Source organism: Anolis carolinensis, chromosome X (genome assembly GCF_035594765.1).
Source record: "Anolis carolinensis isolate JA03-04 chromosome X, rAnoCar3.1.pri, whole genome shotgun sequence".
Taxonomy (NCBI): Eukaryota; Metazoa; Chordata; class Lepidosauria; order Squamata; family Dactyloidae; genus Anolis; species Anolis carolinensis.
The window spans coordinates 2,387,055-2,402,951 of NC_085847.1; the positions used below are offsets into that span (position 1 = coordinate 2,387,055).

Below are 15,897 nucleotides of genomic sequence, written 5' to 3' on the forward strand. Positions count from 1 at the left end.
GATTATTAAATATGGTTTTCTGTGGGCAAGCAGATGGTGACAACTGGGTGGCATATGTTCTGTATCACAACCTAGAGCTGCTGTTATCTCTCCAATGCAGTTTTCTGAATCAGCACCTCATATAACCAAACTGAATCTAAAGTTGACCAAAAACTGATTTGCAACTTTTTTGGTACTAATGTTGGAGAGTGGTCCCTGGTCAAGTGGTCCCTAGTCAAAAAAAGTTTGAGAACCACTGCTCTAGCCCAAGTAGAAACATACAACTGTGTCTGATCTATATATATATATATATATATATATATATATATATATATATTCCATGTGTTGACTTATTTCTACATTGGTTGTGATTTGTATTAAGATCCACCAATTCCATTGTCCTAACTCCTTTGGCCATTTGTTTTTAGCTACTGAATATAACATGGCCCATGTTATAGCAGTGAACTATATGGTATGCCTCTGTGTCTGTCTAAACTGAATGTTGTTTGTCTGTTGGCATTGAATGTTTGCCATATATGTGTTCATTGTAATCCGCCCTGAGTCCCCTTTGGGGTGAGAAGGGCGGAATATAAATACTGTAAATAAATAAATAAATAAATATACAATATAAGTAATGGCAAAGTATATTATGTGGTTGTACCTTTTCAGGTCAATAAAGAAGGAGAAAAGTGTATCACGCTAGCTTTTGAAGTCCTGGCTTCTTCATGTTTGAAAGGGGAAATATGGAGGACAAAAAAGTCATTCTTGGAGTCTCCATCATCCTCGGACTATTTAAGGAATTGTTGTGGGAATATCCAAGTAGATGTTAGGTTAGGTCACACTTCCAAGGCCACTTCCATACAATTGAAACCGACTTCTCCATTGTCAACAACAAAACACTAGGTCTGTCTGAAGACACAACAGCAACTGAGTAACAAAATTAATGTTCCTGGAAGAGACAAATGGTCATATGAGCATTTCATGGTCGTCTTCTGATAGGTCTACTTCCTATCTCCATTGGAGTTCCTCATGCAATTTCATTGGATTCAGAATCACTCAACACCAAAATATCCAGAGATATATAAAATCATCTTCCAGTGTAGGCAAAACGGATCGAAGCTATTTGAACATTAGTCTTGTTTCCAATTTGAAGGAAGGATATATTTCACCCTAAGTTCCACCTGAAGTGGAATTGAGTGGCAACCTTCCAAAGCCAGGCATCGCATTCATAATTATATCAATAATAACTGGTTTTTCTAAGAGCTGAGAAGCATACCAGCTAATAGGGAAGTCCATATTGACACAGCAAAGAGATGGTCCAGTGCCTTGAATTTAATGTATAAGAAACTGAGCACACAGAAAGACAACAAAGTCACCTGGGAGGCCACTTCTAAGAATACTTTCCCTATCTACTAGACTTCAGAAGCTGTTACGACTACTTTGATAATTCTCTAGCTTTAAATTAATAAAGGATTACGTCCACCATGCCTCTTCTATATAGAAATGGACCACGGCGAGTGAATCCACATCGAAGATCTAAGGTATTGGTACATAGCTGAGAGACGTGTCTTCATCCATAGTCATCAGATAGGTATATCTCTTTTTTTTTTCTTTCAAAGTCCAGCATTCAGTGCAGCTTGTTTGGAAATGGGAATTGTCCAAGATTCGTGCTTGTCCAATGGTCCTCTCTATGGAATCCATATTGGTGCCCATCGTCTACAGGTTTTTGTACAGCTGCGTGTCACTGTGGTGGGTGTTCGGAGGAGGAACTCACTTGACCGTCACCGGTAAGTCACCAAATTAACTATATTCCTTTCCTCCCCTGTGAAAATATTACATTTTTTTCCATCTTTTTACCCTCTTTTTCCTTTCTGTCTTCATGTTGACCTTGTGGATTCCAACCTTAGATGGTGATGAATGTTTAAATCCTCAGCAAAGTAGAGTGTTCCAGTGCCATTCTTCTTTCTCTCTCTCCACTAATTTCCTCTTCTTGGTTTAGAAGTTGAATTTTTTGATTACAAGGGTGTTCTTTGAAAATCTGTCCTGTGGCTACATTCAATGCTTGGCATATTTGGTTAGATGTTAAAATAGGACAAAGAATTTGAGATCTGGTGTTTCCATCAGCTAGTCAGTGGAGCTGCTTAGATCATTTTTGACAGGGACTTCTAATATTCATAGAATCATAGAATCCTAGAGTTGGAAGAGACCTCATGGGCTATCCAGTCCAACCCCATTCTGTCCAGAATCAGGAAAATCACATTCCTGGCAGATGGCCATCCAGCCTCTGTTTCAAAGCCTCCACCACACTCCGGGACAGAGAGAAAGTTCCACTCCTGAACAGCTCTCGCAGAAAGTTCTTCCTAATGTTCAAGTGAAATCTTCTTTCTTTCCTGTAGTTTGAAGCCATTGTTTCATGTCCTAGTCTCCAGGGCAATCCATTTTCTCATTTATTTATTGTATTTGTATGCCACCTTTCTCCCAAAGTGGGACTCAAGGCAGCTTCCAAAACTATGGTTAAAAATTAACGATAAAAAATTTAGAAGTTAAAACCACAAAAAGCTGAAATGTTGGCGTTTGGATCTGTTGATCCCGAGCAATAAAATCACAATATACTTTTTTTATATAATATTTTTTATTGTGCTATATGTGATATGTACAGTTAAAGCGAGGAAAACATTGGTACAGGGAGAGTGAAGTAAAGAAGAGGAGAAAAATAGGGGTGGAAGAAAGAGAAAAAAAGAAAAAAGAAAAAAAATTGTAGGTAGTAACAAAAAGAATAATAATAATTATTATTATTATTAATAATAATAATAATAATAATAATAATAATAATAATAATAATAATAATAATAAAATCACGATATGCCAACTGCAAAAGGCCACCCTACTGGGATCTGCACGCATCATCCAAAAATACATCACACAGTCCTAGACACTTGGGAAGTGTTCGACTTGTGATTTTGTGATACGAAATCTTGTTTGCTGTGTCATAATAAAATAATAATAATGATGATGATGATGATAATAAAAACACAAAAACAAGATCACAATATACTTTCATGCTCTAGTTCTGTCTCTTTCATAGCCTAAATCTGATAAAAATTGGGAGAGTTCTGAAATAGGTAAGGTCTTTCTTAAGTGTTTTCCCTTCTGGAAAATAAAGAAAAAGTATAGTATAGTCTAGATCAGTGTTTCCCAACCTTTTTCTGACCAGGGACCATTTGACCAGGGATCGCTCTCCAACATTAGTACCAAAAGGGTTGTGAATCAGTTTTTGGTCAACTTTAGATTTGGTTTGGTTATTTGGGGTGGTGATTCAGAAAACTGCATTGGATAGACCACATCAGCTCTAGTTTCTGATACAGAACATATACCATCCAGTAGTCGTCATCACAATATTTATATATCTCTGTCTCTATCTCTGTCTTTGTCTCTGTGTCTGTCTCTGTCTCTGTCTCTAGCTCTAGCTCTGTGTCTGTCTCTGTGTCTGTCTCTGTGTCTGTGTCTGTGTCTCTGTCTCTGTCTCTATCTCTATTTATCTATCTATTCTATCTACCTACCTATCTATTTACATCATGAAACATGTAACTTTTACTAAACGTGTTATTTGCCTGGTGGACCTGCTATTCTTACACTAAGCAGAAAGCTACCTATCTATCTTTATCATGAATCACGTACTCTTGCTAAACATAAAATATAGTTATTTTTTTGGATAACCGAGCCCATAGTTATAGTAGTTGCACAGGCCATTTCTTTGACTTGAAACACTGCACTTTATTCCTCTGCCCCAAAGCATCTTAGAATATAACATTGCATTTTAGTTCTAGTGGCCCCTTCAGGCCATCCTCTCCTCCATCCCAGTGGTCTTTTTTTTTCTTTTCTGATTCATATGTTATTTGAGTGATTATATTCCTTCTGTTTATGTGATTGTTTTAGTCAATTGTTATGTTTCGTTTTTGTTTTTAATTCTTATAGCGTTTTATAGTGTTTTCAGCGTTTTATTGTACAATGTTTTATGCTGATTTTATATTGGAAACCGCCCTGAGTCCCTTTCGGGAGAGAGGGCGGTATACAAATAAACTTTTACTCACTTACTGACTTATTTCTGTTATTTGCCTGGAGGACCTGCTAACCTTACACTATGCAGCTTAATCCCAGAAAGTGTGAACAACATGCTATGCAGCTTCATTATTTTGACGGATTGCCAAATGAGATGCTTCACCCTAACCATTCTCATCTGGGGTAGAAAATGTCTGTCCGTTCAAGTCTTGTTGAACCGCAACTCCTACCAAGTTTCACCATTGCATGATTAAGTGTGATGGGAGCTATAGTCCCACATTGTCCTTTATGTCATTTCCAAACACTACCTTTCACCACACCAATTGGTTTAGATCAGGTCTGCACAACCTGTAGATCTTCAGGTGTTTTGGACTTCAGCTCCCACAATTCCTGACTATTGGACAAGTTGGGAATTGGACACCCAAACAACCTGCTTCTAAATTATTGATATGATAACAGGAATATTCTTTCAGTTCTGAGAATTTCCTGATCATGATAATGACTGGACAATATGATCCTGAATGTAGGACATGTTCTTCTGGTGGGGTCCCAGGATAAGATACTAATTTTCTTATGAACTCTAACATCTCTTCATTATGAGATGGGACTAGAGTTAGTCATGCTTAGAGCAGACTCGATTGATTCTAAAAGATTTCAGTTCGGTTTGATAAATTGAATCTGATTAACTTGGATCACACCTTGAATCCCCTGAGAAGTCTCATAACTAATGTTCCTTCTTGTCTTCCAGGTCAGCCAGTTGCCCATCCTGTGGTGTCTCTCTTCCCTCCATCCCAGGAAGAACTCAAGAGCAAGGACAAGGCCACTTTGGCCTGTCTGATGGATGGCTTTCACCCGGGTGTTGTCCAGGTTGAGTGGCTGGGTGATGGCCGCACCATCTCTTCTGGTGTGGAGACCACCAAACCTGTCAAACAGGGTGACAAGTATATCGCCAGCAGTTACCTGACTCTCAGTCGGTCTGAATGGGAAGCCAATAAGAGTTACACCTGCAAGGTGACCCATGAAAGCAAGATCACTGAGAAGGTGGTCAGCCAGTTGGCATGTTCATAAAAGGTGTATGTCTCAGTGGTGGCCCTTAGATCTCCATCTCCTAGGAAGACATGCTTCCTCCATGGGATCAAGTTATTCTCCAATTCTCAACTAATTCTAGCTTTATTGATAAAGGCTGTTCTCTGTCCAACATAGTTCCATACCCCACATCTTCCCCTTGCTTGTACTCCTTGGAACCACTGTTGTATGTTTACCTTTCTGTGTTAGCTCATTAATAAAATTTGATATATGTCATTGGTGTCTTTTTTAAAATATGTTATTAAGAAATGTAGACCATCAGTAGAGTTCTTTTGAATCAGACCAGAGACTTGTTCTCGTCTAACATCCTGTTTTCAGCAATAGGTAAACAACAATCAAGACTGGGCTGATCCAAGGCAGGCTCTTGCCTGAGGCAAATGAGAAAACAATGCCTCATTCCCCCTAAAATAATGGGATATAATAACTTCAGATTCAAACCATTTGGGCATATGATGAAAAAGAACCCTACAACCATTTGTTCCCCCATTTATGGACACACACACATATCATTGCAAATAAATAACTACTGGCTTCCTGGTCTTTTCTAACCCTGCAATTCTCACCTTTGACTGAAGGAAGGGAAAGATAAAATGAAGGGAAGGACCATCCATGGTAGCTAGATAACCCAGCGTGATCCCCTGATATCTTCTTCAAAGACAGGGTTAGGAACATGCAACTATTGTAAGATGCCTTCAGAAGACTAAGAAACAAACCAATGAACCAGTGCATCCCAAACGTCAGTCCAATTGCTATTCCTAGAAGTTTCCTAGAGTGATAACTCATATTTCTGGGAGGTAGGAGGTCGACGATAAACAGCAATTTGCTCAATCTAGAAGGGTCAAGTGTTGCAAAAACAGCCAAAGGGACACATGCAATTCTAGGATCCCATTCTGTCAACAGCCATAGTTCACGAGGAGGTAAATCCCCATATGGACATGCCAGTTGTGAAACCACATCTAAACAACCATTAATGGCAGCTATTACTGAACTCTGAAAGTGGTCCCTACACAGACATCAGTAATATGTCTTTCAATGTACAATATATAGACTTAATATCATTAATTCATTCATTAACAGACAAGATATAAAAATAATATCACCATTCATAAGCCATCATGGTAATTTCCTACAAGTCTAAGGCTGATCTGCACACATGTGACTCTCCAGGGATTTTGGACTTCAACTCCCAGAACTCCTAGCAATTGGACAAACTGGCTAGGATTTCTGGGAATTAGAGTCCCAAACAACCAGAGAGCCAGAAGTTTCACAGGGCTGATTGAATGGATTAGGGAAGACTATATTTATTATTGGAAGGAGGGCAAGGGAAGAAGTTCCAACCTTTGGGAGCAGCTATCAAGAAGGCCTTCTCCATTGTTTCCTCTAAATAAACTTGATGGTGGGACAGAGAGAAACACCTCTCCCAGTGATATTAGAGTTCAAACAAGTTCATTAATGGTGGTGCATTCCTTCAAATAGCCCGGACCCAAGTTTCTACATTGGACAATCTCAGCTGCATCGACTGAAAACATTAGGGAATCACAGAGTCCTGGTGTCAGCTGCTACTGTCATATTATTGGTCTACAAAATCCATGATAGGGTCAAATTCCACTTCAAAATGTCCGGGTCCCATGTACTATTAAGGAGAATGTTTTCTACTGCCCTTTGGTGAACACACAATACAATGAAGCAAATTTAAAAAATTTCTATGCTCATCTAACGGTAAATGAAATTTATTGTTAGGCTTTCACGCCAAAATAGCAAAATCATTTTTAATCCACTAAGGTTGAATATATAAGCATTCAGGCAAAACACTTATTAACTAAGGGAGTTCATTTTGACACACAACGCAATGATCCAGTGCAGTGAGATTATATAAATCTGAACACAGACAAATCTGCAGAGTGTCATTTAAGATGTCTTTCATAAATACATTCCACCTTAGCTAGACTGTGAAAGACATGAGTATCAATCAGGTCTGCAGTTTACTTCAGTGACTCCAGAAATAATGAAGAAAAAGTGCCTTCCAGCCAAGTAGTGACTATCATCCATGGAACCCCTTGAAGGATCTGAGATGTTCATGGAACTCCTCGAAGGATCTGAGATATTCATGGAACCTCTTGAAGGATCTGAGATGTTCATGGAACTCCTCAAAGGATCTGAGATGTTCATGGAATCTCTTGAAGGATGTGGGATGTTCATGGAACCCCTTGAAGGATCCGAGGTGTTCATGGAATCTCTTAAAGGATCTGGGATGTTCACAGAACCCCTTGAAGCATCAAAATGTTCATGAATAGCCAACAGGACTTCATTTTCTGGATCCAGAGCTTAATCAAAGCGTAACATGATTTCTTCCAAAACATATAGTTCGCTCCAGATTCCGTGGAAAAGGGAAGTTCTTCATCTCAACACAACCCAAGCATTTGTGAGCTACTGTCAATCTTTTCCATTATGGGATAGATATTAGTGGTCTCCATGTTCCTTGGTATGGTCTTGGTAACCATAACCTATCTATGCTGAGGAAGGTTGGGAGGTTTTTGTCCTGCTGTGTGTCACTGTGGTTCGTCTTTGGAGGTGGAACCCATATGACCGTCACTGGTAAGTCACCAAATTCATCATATTCTTGTCCTTCTGTGTGAAAATATTGTAACATTTCAAATTTTTTGCCCTGTTATCTCCTTTTGGCTTTGTGTCAACTTCAGGGATCCTGTAATGAAACCTCAAAGAGTAACACCATTTATTTGGCATAAAATGCTACAGGCTGCAACTGATTTTATCACCTTGAATATGCCATGAAATTATTTGTTCTTTTTCTTGGTCTAATTGGGGTTCATGCAATATTGTTCAAACCATTTTATTTATAGAGGTAAAATATTACAATCATGCAAGTCTGTGTTGAGATCTTTCCAGGTGGCCAACTTGGTTGAATGTATTGATTATTGAGACGTCCGTAATTCGGTTGTCGGATCTCTCAGATAGAAGAACTGGACTGTGTCCGTTCATGTAATTCATATCTTGGGAACGTGGGAATCTGAAGCAAGGAGGTCTTGATCCACTTGAATGGCGAAACATGTCTTTGTACTATCTTACAAAACATCCAAGTGTTTGAAGAACTCTTATGTTTCCTAAGTCCTTCACATTTTTGTACTCATAGCCTGCTGCTGGGGATGATGGCAGTGCTCTGCTGCTGGGTTTATCATGGGTTTTCTATTCTGCTTGTCCGCAAGGGACAATCTCCCTACCTTCTGTTGTTGAGTGCCTTCAAGTCATTTCCAGCATACATCAACCCTAACGGAGAGCCTATCATGGGGGTTTCTTGACCAGAGGAATTTGCCATTGCCTTCTTCTGAGGTCAAGATACACAGCTTTCTTGAAATCATGCAATGGACTCCCTTACCAGAATCCCCCAGTTGACATGGGGGGTTATGTTCCAAAAGCATCTCCCTCCATCTCAGCACTGGTTATTTATGGTTCTTCTATGAAGGGCTCAGAGAGGATATCACTCTAAGGTTATTTGAATGCATGTTATAAATTATTTTTCTGGTAGATGTAAAATACATGTCTTGGAAGAGACCACCTTGAGAACCTTTTTTGGGCAGTGATCATTTCTCAATACCCAGATTGAGAGAAATGATCCATTTATTTAATTAGAAAACGCAAAATGAGTTCTTACCAATGATAGTACTACTTTGTGAGGACCAGAACACTAAATGTGAACATTCTCTTCCATCTACGGGAAATGTAGGAGAAATGCAACTCCATTGAGATTAAGGTTGTGGTGTGATGAGTCTTGATTTAGATACACACATATTCCAGACTTGCTGCTAATCTACTGCTATGGTGACTGGAGGTTTCTTTCCGTTTATTTATTTATTATTTATTTATTACAGGACTTGTATCCCACCCTTCTCACCCAATAGGGGATTCGGGGCGGCTTAGGATAAAAACACACATATAAAAATAATACAGAACATTCAATCAATTAAAATTAAATACAATAAACATTCACAAAAATATAAATATACAATTGGCGCATTTCGAGTCTAAAAATCTGGGTCTGTCATTGAGTTCTAAAGCGTGTAGTAGTAATTGATGCTGCTATTATTGTTCAAAGGCCTGGTCCCACAACCCATGAATGATGATGACTTGAGAGAAAAGGCAAACGTACTTGGACACCCTGTTTTAACATTCTAATATTCTGAAACAAGTAATGATCATGAATGGAGGACATGTTCTTCTGGTGGGATCACAGGATAGGATTCTAATTTTCTGACAAACTCTAACATTATAATTCTATGGACATCCCTTCATTATGAGATGGGACTAGAATTAGTCATGCTTAGAGCAGACTCAGTGGAGTCTAAAAGACTTCAGTTAGGTTTGATAAATTGAATCTGATTGACTTGGATCACACCATGAATTTCCTGCAAAGTCTCATAACCAATGTTCCTTCTTGTCTTCCAGGTCAGCCAGTTGCCCATCCTGTGGTGTCTCTCTTCCCTCCATCCCAGGAAGAACTCAAGAGCAAGAACAAGGCCACTTTGGCCTGTCTGATGGATGGATTTCACCCGGGTGTTGTCCAGGTTGAGTGGCTGGGTGATGGCCGCACCATCTCTTCTGGTGTGGAGACCACCAAGCCTGTCAAACAGGGTGACAAGTATATCGCCAGCAGTTACCTGACTCTCAGTCGGTCTGAATGGGAAGCCAATGAGAGTTACACCTGCAAGGTGACCCATGAAAGCAAGACCATTGAGAAGGTGGTCAGCCGGTCGGCATGTTCTTAAAAGGTGGATGTCAAAGTGGTGGCCCTTAGATCTCCATCTCCTAGGAAGAATTGCTTCCAAGCTATTCTCCAAATCCTACTTAATTCAACCTTTACTGATAAAGGCTGTTCTCTGTCCAACATAGTTCCATACCCCAAATCTTCCTCTTGTTTGTACTCCTTGGAACCACCTTTGTTTGTTTACCTTCCTGTGTTAGCTCATTAATAAAAATTTGATATATGTAATTGGTGTCTTTTTTTAAAGTATGTTATTAAGAAATGTAGACCATTAGGAGAGTTCTTTTGAATCAGACCAGAGACTTGTTTTAGTTTAACATCCTGTTTTCAGCAATAGCTACCCAAACCTAATGCAACAACAGTCAAGGCTGGGCTGATGCAAAGCATGCTGTTGTCTGAGACAAATGAGAAAAGAATGCCTCCTTGTCTCTAAAATAATGGGATATAATGACCTCAAATTCAAACCATTTGAGTATATGATGAAAAAATACCTTACAACCATCTGTTCCCCCATTTATGGACACACACACACACACACAATTGCAAACAAATAACTCCTGGCTTCCTAATCTTTTCTAACCATGTAATTCTCACCTCTGACTGAAGGGAGGGAATGAAGAGATGGACTGAAGGACCATCCATGGTTGCTAGATGACCAAGCATAAACCCCCAAAGTCTTCTTGAAAGACAGGGTTATGAACATGCAAGTATTGTTATATGCCCTCAGAGGAGAAAGAAACAAACAAATGAACCAAAACGGTACAACTGTAGGTCCAATTTATATGCCGAGAATCTTCCTAGAGAGAGATAGCTCACATTTATGGGAGGTAGGACGTGGACGATAAACAGCAATTTGGTGAATCTAGAGGGGCCAAGTGTCTCAAAAACAGCCAACGGTCCACATGTAATTCTAGGATCCGATTCTGCCCATAGTCAAGATATGCATCCAGGAGGAGGTAGATCCCCATACGGACATGCCAGTCGTGAATCCACATCTACATAACCATTAATAGCAGCTATTACTGAACTGGCTAGGGCTTCTGGGAGTTGGGACTCCAAACAACTGGAGGCCCAAAGGTACGATGGGCTGGTCTAAGAGAATATGAAATGTTTTCTTTACTGTTGGAAGGAGAGCAAGAGGGGGAATTCCAAAGTCTGGGAGCAACTATCAAGAAGGCCTTCACCTTTGTTCCCTCTAAACCAGTGGTTCTCAACCTATGGGTCCCCAGATGTTTTGGCCTTCAACTCCCAGAAATCCTAACAGATGGTAAACTGGTTGGGATTTCTGGGAATTGTAGGCCAAAATGCCTGGGGACCCACAGGTTGAGAACCACTGCTCTAAACAAACTTGAGAAGGTGGTGGGACAGAGAGAAATACCTCTCCCAATGATATTAGGGCTCAAACAAGTTCATAAAAAGAGGCACGGTCCTTCAAATAGCCTGGACCCAAGTATCAACTTTGGCCAACCTGAGCTGCATAGATTGAAACCATGAGAGAATCAGAGCACTGTGGTCAACTGCTGCTGAGTCTACCAAGAAAGCGGTCATATTATTGGACTACAAAATCCATGCTAAGGTCAAACCCAACTTCAAAAATGTCTAGGTCCCATGTAATATCAAGAAAAATGTTTTCTAATGCCCTTTGAAGTATACACAACACAATTAAGCAAGGCAAGAATTTTCTATGCTTTCCAGATTCGGATACAACATCATATATCCACAAAATCCTATTTATCCCTCCAAGTTCTATTATACACAAAATTCATTGCTAGGTTCTCACACTATAATAATAAAATTATTTAATCAATTTCAGTTGAATATACTAAGTGGTTAGGCAAGCCATTCATTAACTAAGGGAGTTCATTATTACACACAACACAATGATCCAGTGCATTGAGATTATGTAGACTGAACATAGACAAATCTGCAGAGTGCCATGTAAGACCTCTTTCAAAAAGTACGTTCCAGATTTTGAAAGACATGAGCATTAAGTCTACAGTTCTCCTCAGTGGCTCCAGAAATAATGATGAAAGGGCATCCTTTTTAACAGGTGGCCTCCACCCAAGTAGTGATCATCGTCCATTGAAGTCCTTGAAGGGAGATGTTCATGGAATCCCTTGAACGATTGGAGATGTTCATGGAACCCCTTGAAGGATAGGATATATTCATGGAACCTGTTGACACATCTGAGATGTTCATGGAACTCCTGAAGGATCTGAGATGTTCATGGAATCCCTTAAACAATTGGAGATTTTCATGGAACCTCTTGAAGGATCGGATATATCCATGGAACCCGTTGACACATCTGAGATGTTCATGGAACTCCTGAAGGATCTGAGATGTTCATGGAAACCCTTTGAAGGCTCAAAATGTTCATGAATGGCCAACAGGACTTCAGGACTTTCTGGATCCAGAGCTAAACCAAAGCATAACATGATTTCTTCACTCCAGATTCTGTGGAAATGGGAAGTTCTTCATCTCAACAAAACCCAATCATTTGTGAATTATTTCTATCTATTTCCTTATGGAACAGATTTTGGTGGTCTCCATGTTCCTCTGGTTGGTATCCATGACCTATCTATGCTGAGGAGAGATGGGCGGTTTTTGTCCTGTGATGTGTCACTGTGGTACGTCTTTGGAGCTGGAACCCATATGACAGTCACTGGTAAGTCACCAAATTCATCATATTCTTGTCCTACTGTGTGAAAATATTGTAACATTTCCATCTTTTTTGCCCTGTTATCTCCTCCTGATGTTATGTCAACTTCAGGGATCCTTTGGTGACACCTCAAAGAGTAATGTGGCATAAAGTGCCACGGGATGCAATTGACTTTATCCCATGCCCTTTGAATATGCCATGAAATTATTTGTTCTTTTTCTTGAGCTAACTGAGGTTCATGTGATGTTGTTCAACATGCTCTCTTGCCATTTTATCGATAGAGGCAAAATATTACAAGAACGCAAGTTTGTGTTGGGATATTTCCAGGTGGCCAACTTGCTTGAATGTATTGATTATTGAGACGTCCGTGATTCCGATGTGAGATTTCTCAGATAGAAGAGCTGGACTATGTCCGTTCGTTTGATACATTTTTGGGAACATGGGAATCTGAATCAAAGAATTCTTGATCCACTTGAATGGGGAAAAATAGCAGAGGTCTTAAAATATAGGAAATGAACAAAATGGTACATAAAAGTCAACAAAATGTTATATTCGTCCAAGTTGGAGGAGGCATTGTCCTATCAAACTCCAAAACCCAGTTCCTAAATGGGTCAAACTAGACCTGTGACATAACAAAGCAATTGTACATTACTCATTTAAGGCACTATGATCCTACTTGACTTGCGACAAGTCAATTCTGGGATTTGGAGTTTGAGGAGGGATACATAGATAGCTCTAGTGTTTCCTCTGACTGTAGAACTCCGGGATTCTATAAGAAGTTGCCATGGCATTAAAAGTGGGATCATCATGCCTGAATTGTGATGTGAAAAGTCTCCTATTTCTTGACCTGATGCTTTCACCACAACTTTTAATTGCACCCAAGACCCAACCGGTTCTTATTTTTTATATGCTATTGGATATAAATGTACTCTTATCTTGTCTATTTTAGTTCTAGACAATCCTATCAATCTATTGGGCTACAGTAGCATATATCAGTTTTAGACCATAACCTGACTCTGGATGCATCTACATTGTTGAATTTATCTAATTTGTCACCACTTGAACTGGCAGGGCAAAATACTATGGAACCCTGGGAGCTGTAGTTTTTCAAGGTCTTCCACCTTCTCGCTCCAAGAGTGTAGGTGCCTTACGATCTTACAAAACCTCCAAGTGTTTGAAGAACTCTTCTATTCCCCGAGTCCTTCACAATTTTGGACTCATAGCCTGCTGCTGGGGATGATGGCAGTGCTCTGCTGCTGGGTTTATCATGGGTTTTCTATTCTGCTTGTCCGCAAGGGACAATCTCCCTACTTTCTGTTGTTGTGTGCCTTCAAGTCATTTCCAGCATACATCAACCCTACGGAGAACCTATCATGGGGGGTTTCTTGACCAGAGGAATTTGCCATTGCCTTCTTCTGAGATCATGTAATGGACTTCCTTACCAGAATCCCCCAGTTGACATGGGGGGTTATGTTCCAAAAGCATCTCCCTCCATCTCAGCACTGGTTATTTATGGTTCTTCTATGAAGAGTTTAGAGAGGATATCACTCTAAAATCGTATGAATGCATGTTACAAATTACTTGTTTGGTCCGGTAGATGTAAAATACATGTCTTGGAAGAGACCACCTTGAGAACCTATTGGGCAGTGAACATTTCTCAATGCCCAGATTGATAGAAATGATACATTTATTTAATTAGAAAACTCAAAATAAGTTCTTACCAATGATAGTACTACTTTGTGAGGACCAGAAAACTAAATGTGAACATTCTCTTCCATCTACGGGAAATGTAGGAGAAATGCAACTCCATTGAGATTACGGTTGTGGTGTAATGAGTCTTGATTTAGATACACACATATTCCAGACTTGCTGCTAATCTACTGCTATGGTGACTAGAGGTTTCTTTCTGTTTATTTATTTATTATTTATTTATTACAGGACTTGTATCCCGCCCTTCTCACCCAATAGGGGATTCAGGGAGGCTTAGAATAAAAACACATATATAAAAATAATACAGAACATTCAATCAATTAAAATTAAATACAATAAACATTCACAAAAATATAAATATACAATTGGCGCATTTCGAGTCTAAAAAACTGGGTCTGTCATTGAGTTCTAAAGCGTGTAGAATAATAATGCTGCTATTATTGTTCAAAGGCCTGGTCCCACAACCCATGAATTATGATGACTTGAGAGAAAAGGCTAATGTACTTGGACACCTGTTTTAACATTATAATATTCTGAAACAGGTCATGATCATGAATGGAGGACACGTTCTTCTGGTGGGATCACATGATAGGATTCTAATTTTCTTATGAACGTTAACATTATACTTCTATGGACATCCCTTCATTATGAGATTGGACCAGAGTTAGTCATGCTTAGAGCAGACTCGATGGAGTCTAAAAGACTTCATTTAGGTTTGATAAATTGAATCTGATTGACTTGGATCACACCTTGAATCTCCTGCAACGTCTGATAACCAATGTTCCTTCTTGTCTTCCAGGTCAGCCAGCTGTCCCTCCTGTGGTGTCTCTCTTCCCTCCATCCCAGGAAGAGCTCAAGAGCAAGAACAAGGCCACCTTGGCCTGTCTGATGGATGGCTTTCACCCGGGTGTTGTCCAGGTTGAGTGGTTGGGTGATGGCCGCACCATCTCTTCTGGTGTGGAGACAACCAAGCCTATCAAACAGGGTGACAAGTATATCGCCAGCAGTTACCTGACTCTCAGTCGGTCTGAATGGGAAGCCAATGAAAGTTACACCTGCAAGGTGACCCATGAAAGCAAGACCATTGAGAAGGTGGTCAGCCGGTTGGCATGTTCATAAATGTTGGATCTCCCATTGGTGGCCTCTATGTGTTCATCTCCCACCAAACGACCAACTACTTTTTCTGATTACTACTTAATGTCAGTTTGATTGATAAAACTCATTTTTTCTCCTATGTCAATTCCACTTTCTCCCCTGTCATCATGTCTCTATCCACTGGGAATCCATGTCTATCTGTCTTTCTTGTGTTAGCACATTAATAAACATTGTTACATTTCATTGATGTTGTTTTATTAGCATTTATTTTCTGAACAAAAGTGTTATTGGCCTTAATAAAGAAAAGTGTAGTCCTTACTCCGTATCTATATTTATGTCCATATTTTAAGGGTAGAAGGAGGAGATGGGATGGAATGGTTGCTCATCCATGTTCTCTACACTCCTGCTTGAGGGTTCTTGCACACTCCAAAATTATAGTACAATGATTCCACTTTAACTGCCATATTTGTGTCCTATGGAATCTTGGGTTTTGTAGCTCTCTGGCTGAGAATCTGGGATGCCTCTTCCTAAA

At 39.7% G+C, this 15,897-nt stretch overlaps 2 protein-coding genes across 18 annotated transcripts in view; both read left to right on the forward strand.

Annotated features, from left to right (window-relative positions):
• LOC103282953 (immunoglobulin lambda-1 light chain-like) overlaps window positions 1-10,129 on the forward strand; it is a 97,149-nt gene extending 87,020 nt beyond the window's left edge. For 4 of the 5 annotated variants that reach the window (XM_062958647.1, XM_062958645.1, XM_062958646.1 and 1 more), the window contains exons 3-4: window positions 7,682-7,719; window positions 9,586-10,129. In XM_062958647.1, coding sequence (XP_062814717.1) covers window positions 7,682-7,719; window positions 9,586-9,905 — 358 coding nt within the window. In that variant the 3' untranslated portion in view covers window positions 9,906-10,129. Of the gene's footprint in view, window positions 1-7,680; window positions 7,720-9,585 lie in introns of all 5 variants that reach the window. The other variant, XM_062958644.1, reaches the window with a different exon arrangement.
• The window catches only part of LOC100560921 (immunoglobulin lambda-1 light chain), a 111,122-nt gene extending 95,514 nt beyond the window's left edge, over window positions 1-15,608 (forward strand). For 10 of the 13 annotated variants that reach the window (XM_062958661.1, XM_062958650.1, XM_062958651.1 and 7 more), the window contains exons 3-4: window positions 1,729-1,766; window positions 4,787-5,340. In XM_062958661.1, coding sequence (XP_062814731.1) covers window positions 1,729-1,766; window positions 4,787-5,106 — 358 coding nt within the window. In that variant the 3' untranslated portion in view covers window positions 5,107-5,340. Of the gene's footprint in view, window positions 1-1,728; window positions 1,767-4,786; window positions 5,341-12,528; window positions 12,567-15,069 lie in introns of those variants that run through there. The other 3 variants (XM_062958660.1, XM_062958659.1, XM_062958656.1) reach the window with 1 other exon arrangement.
• The last annotated feature ends 289 nt before the right edge of the window (window positions 15,609-15,897 follow it).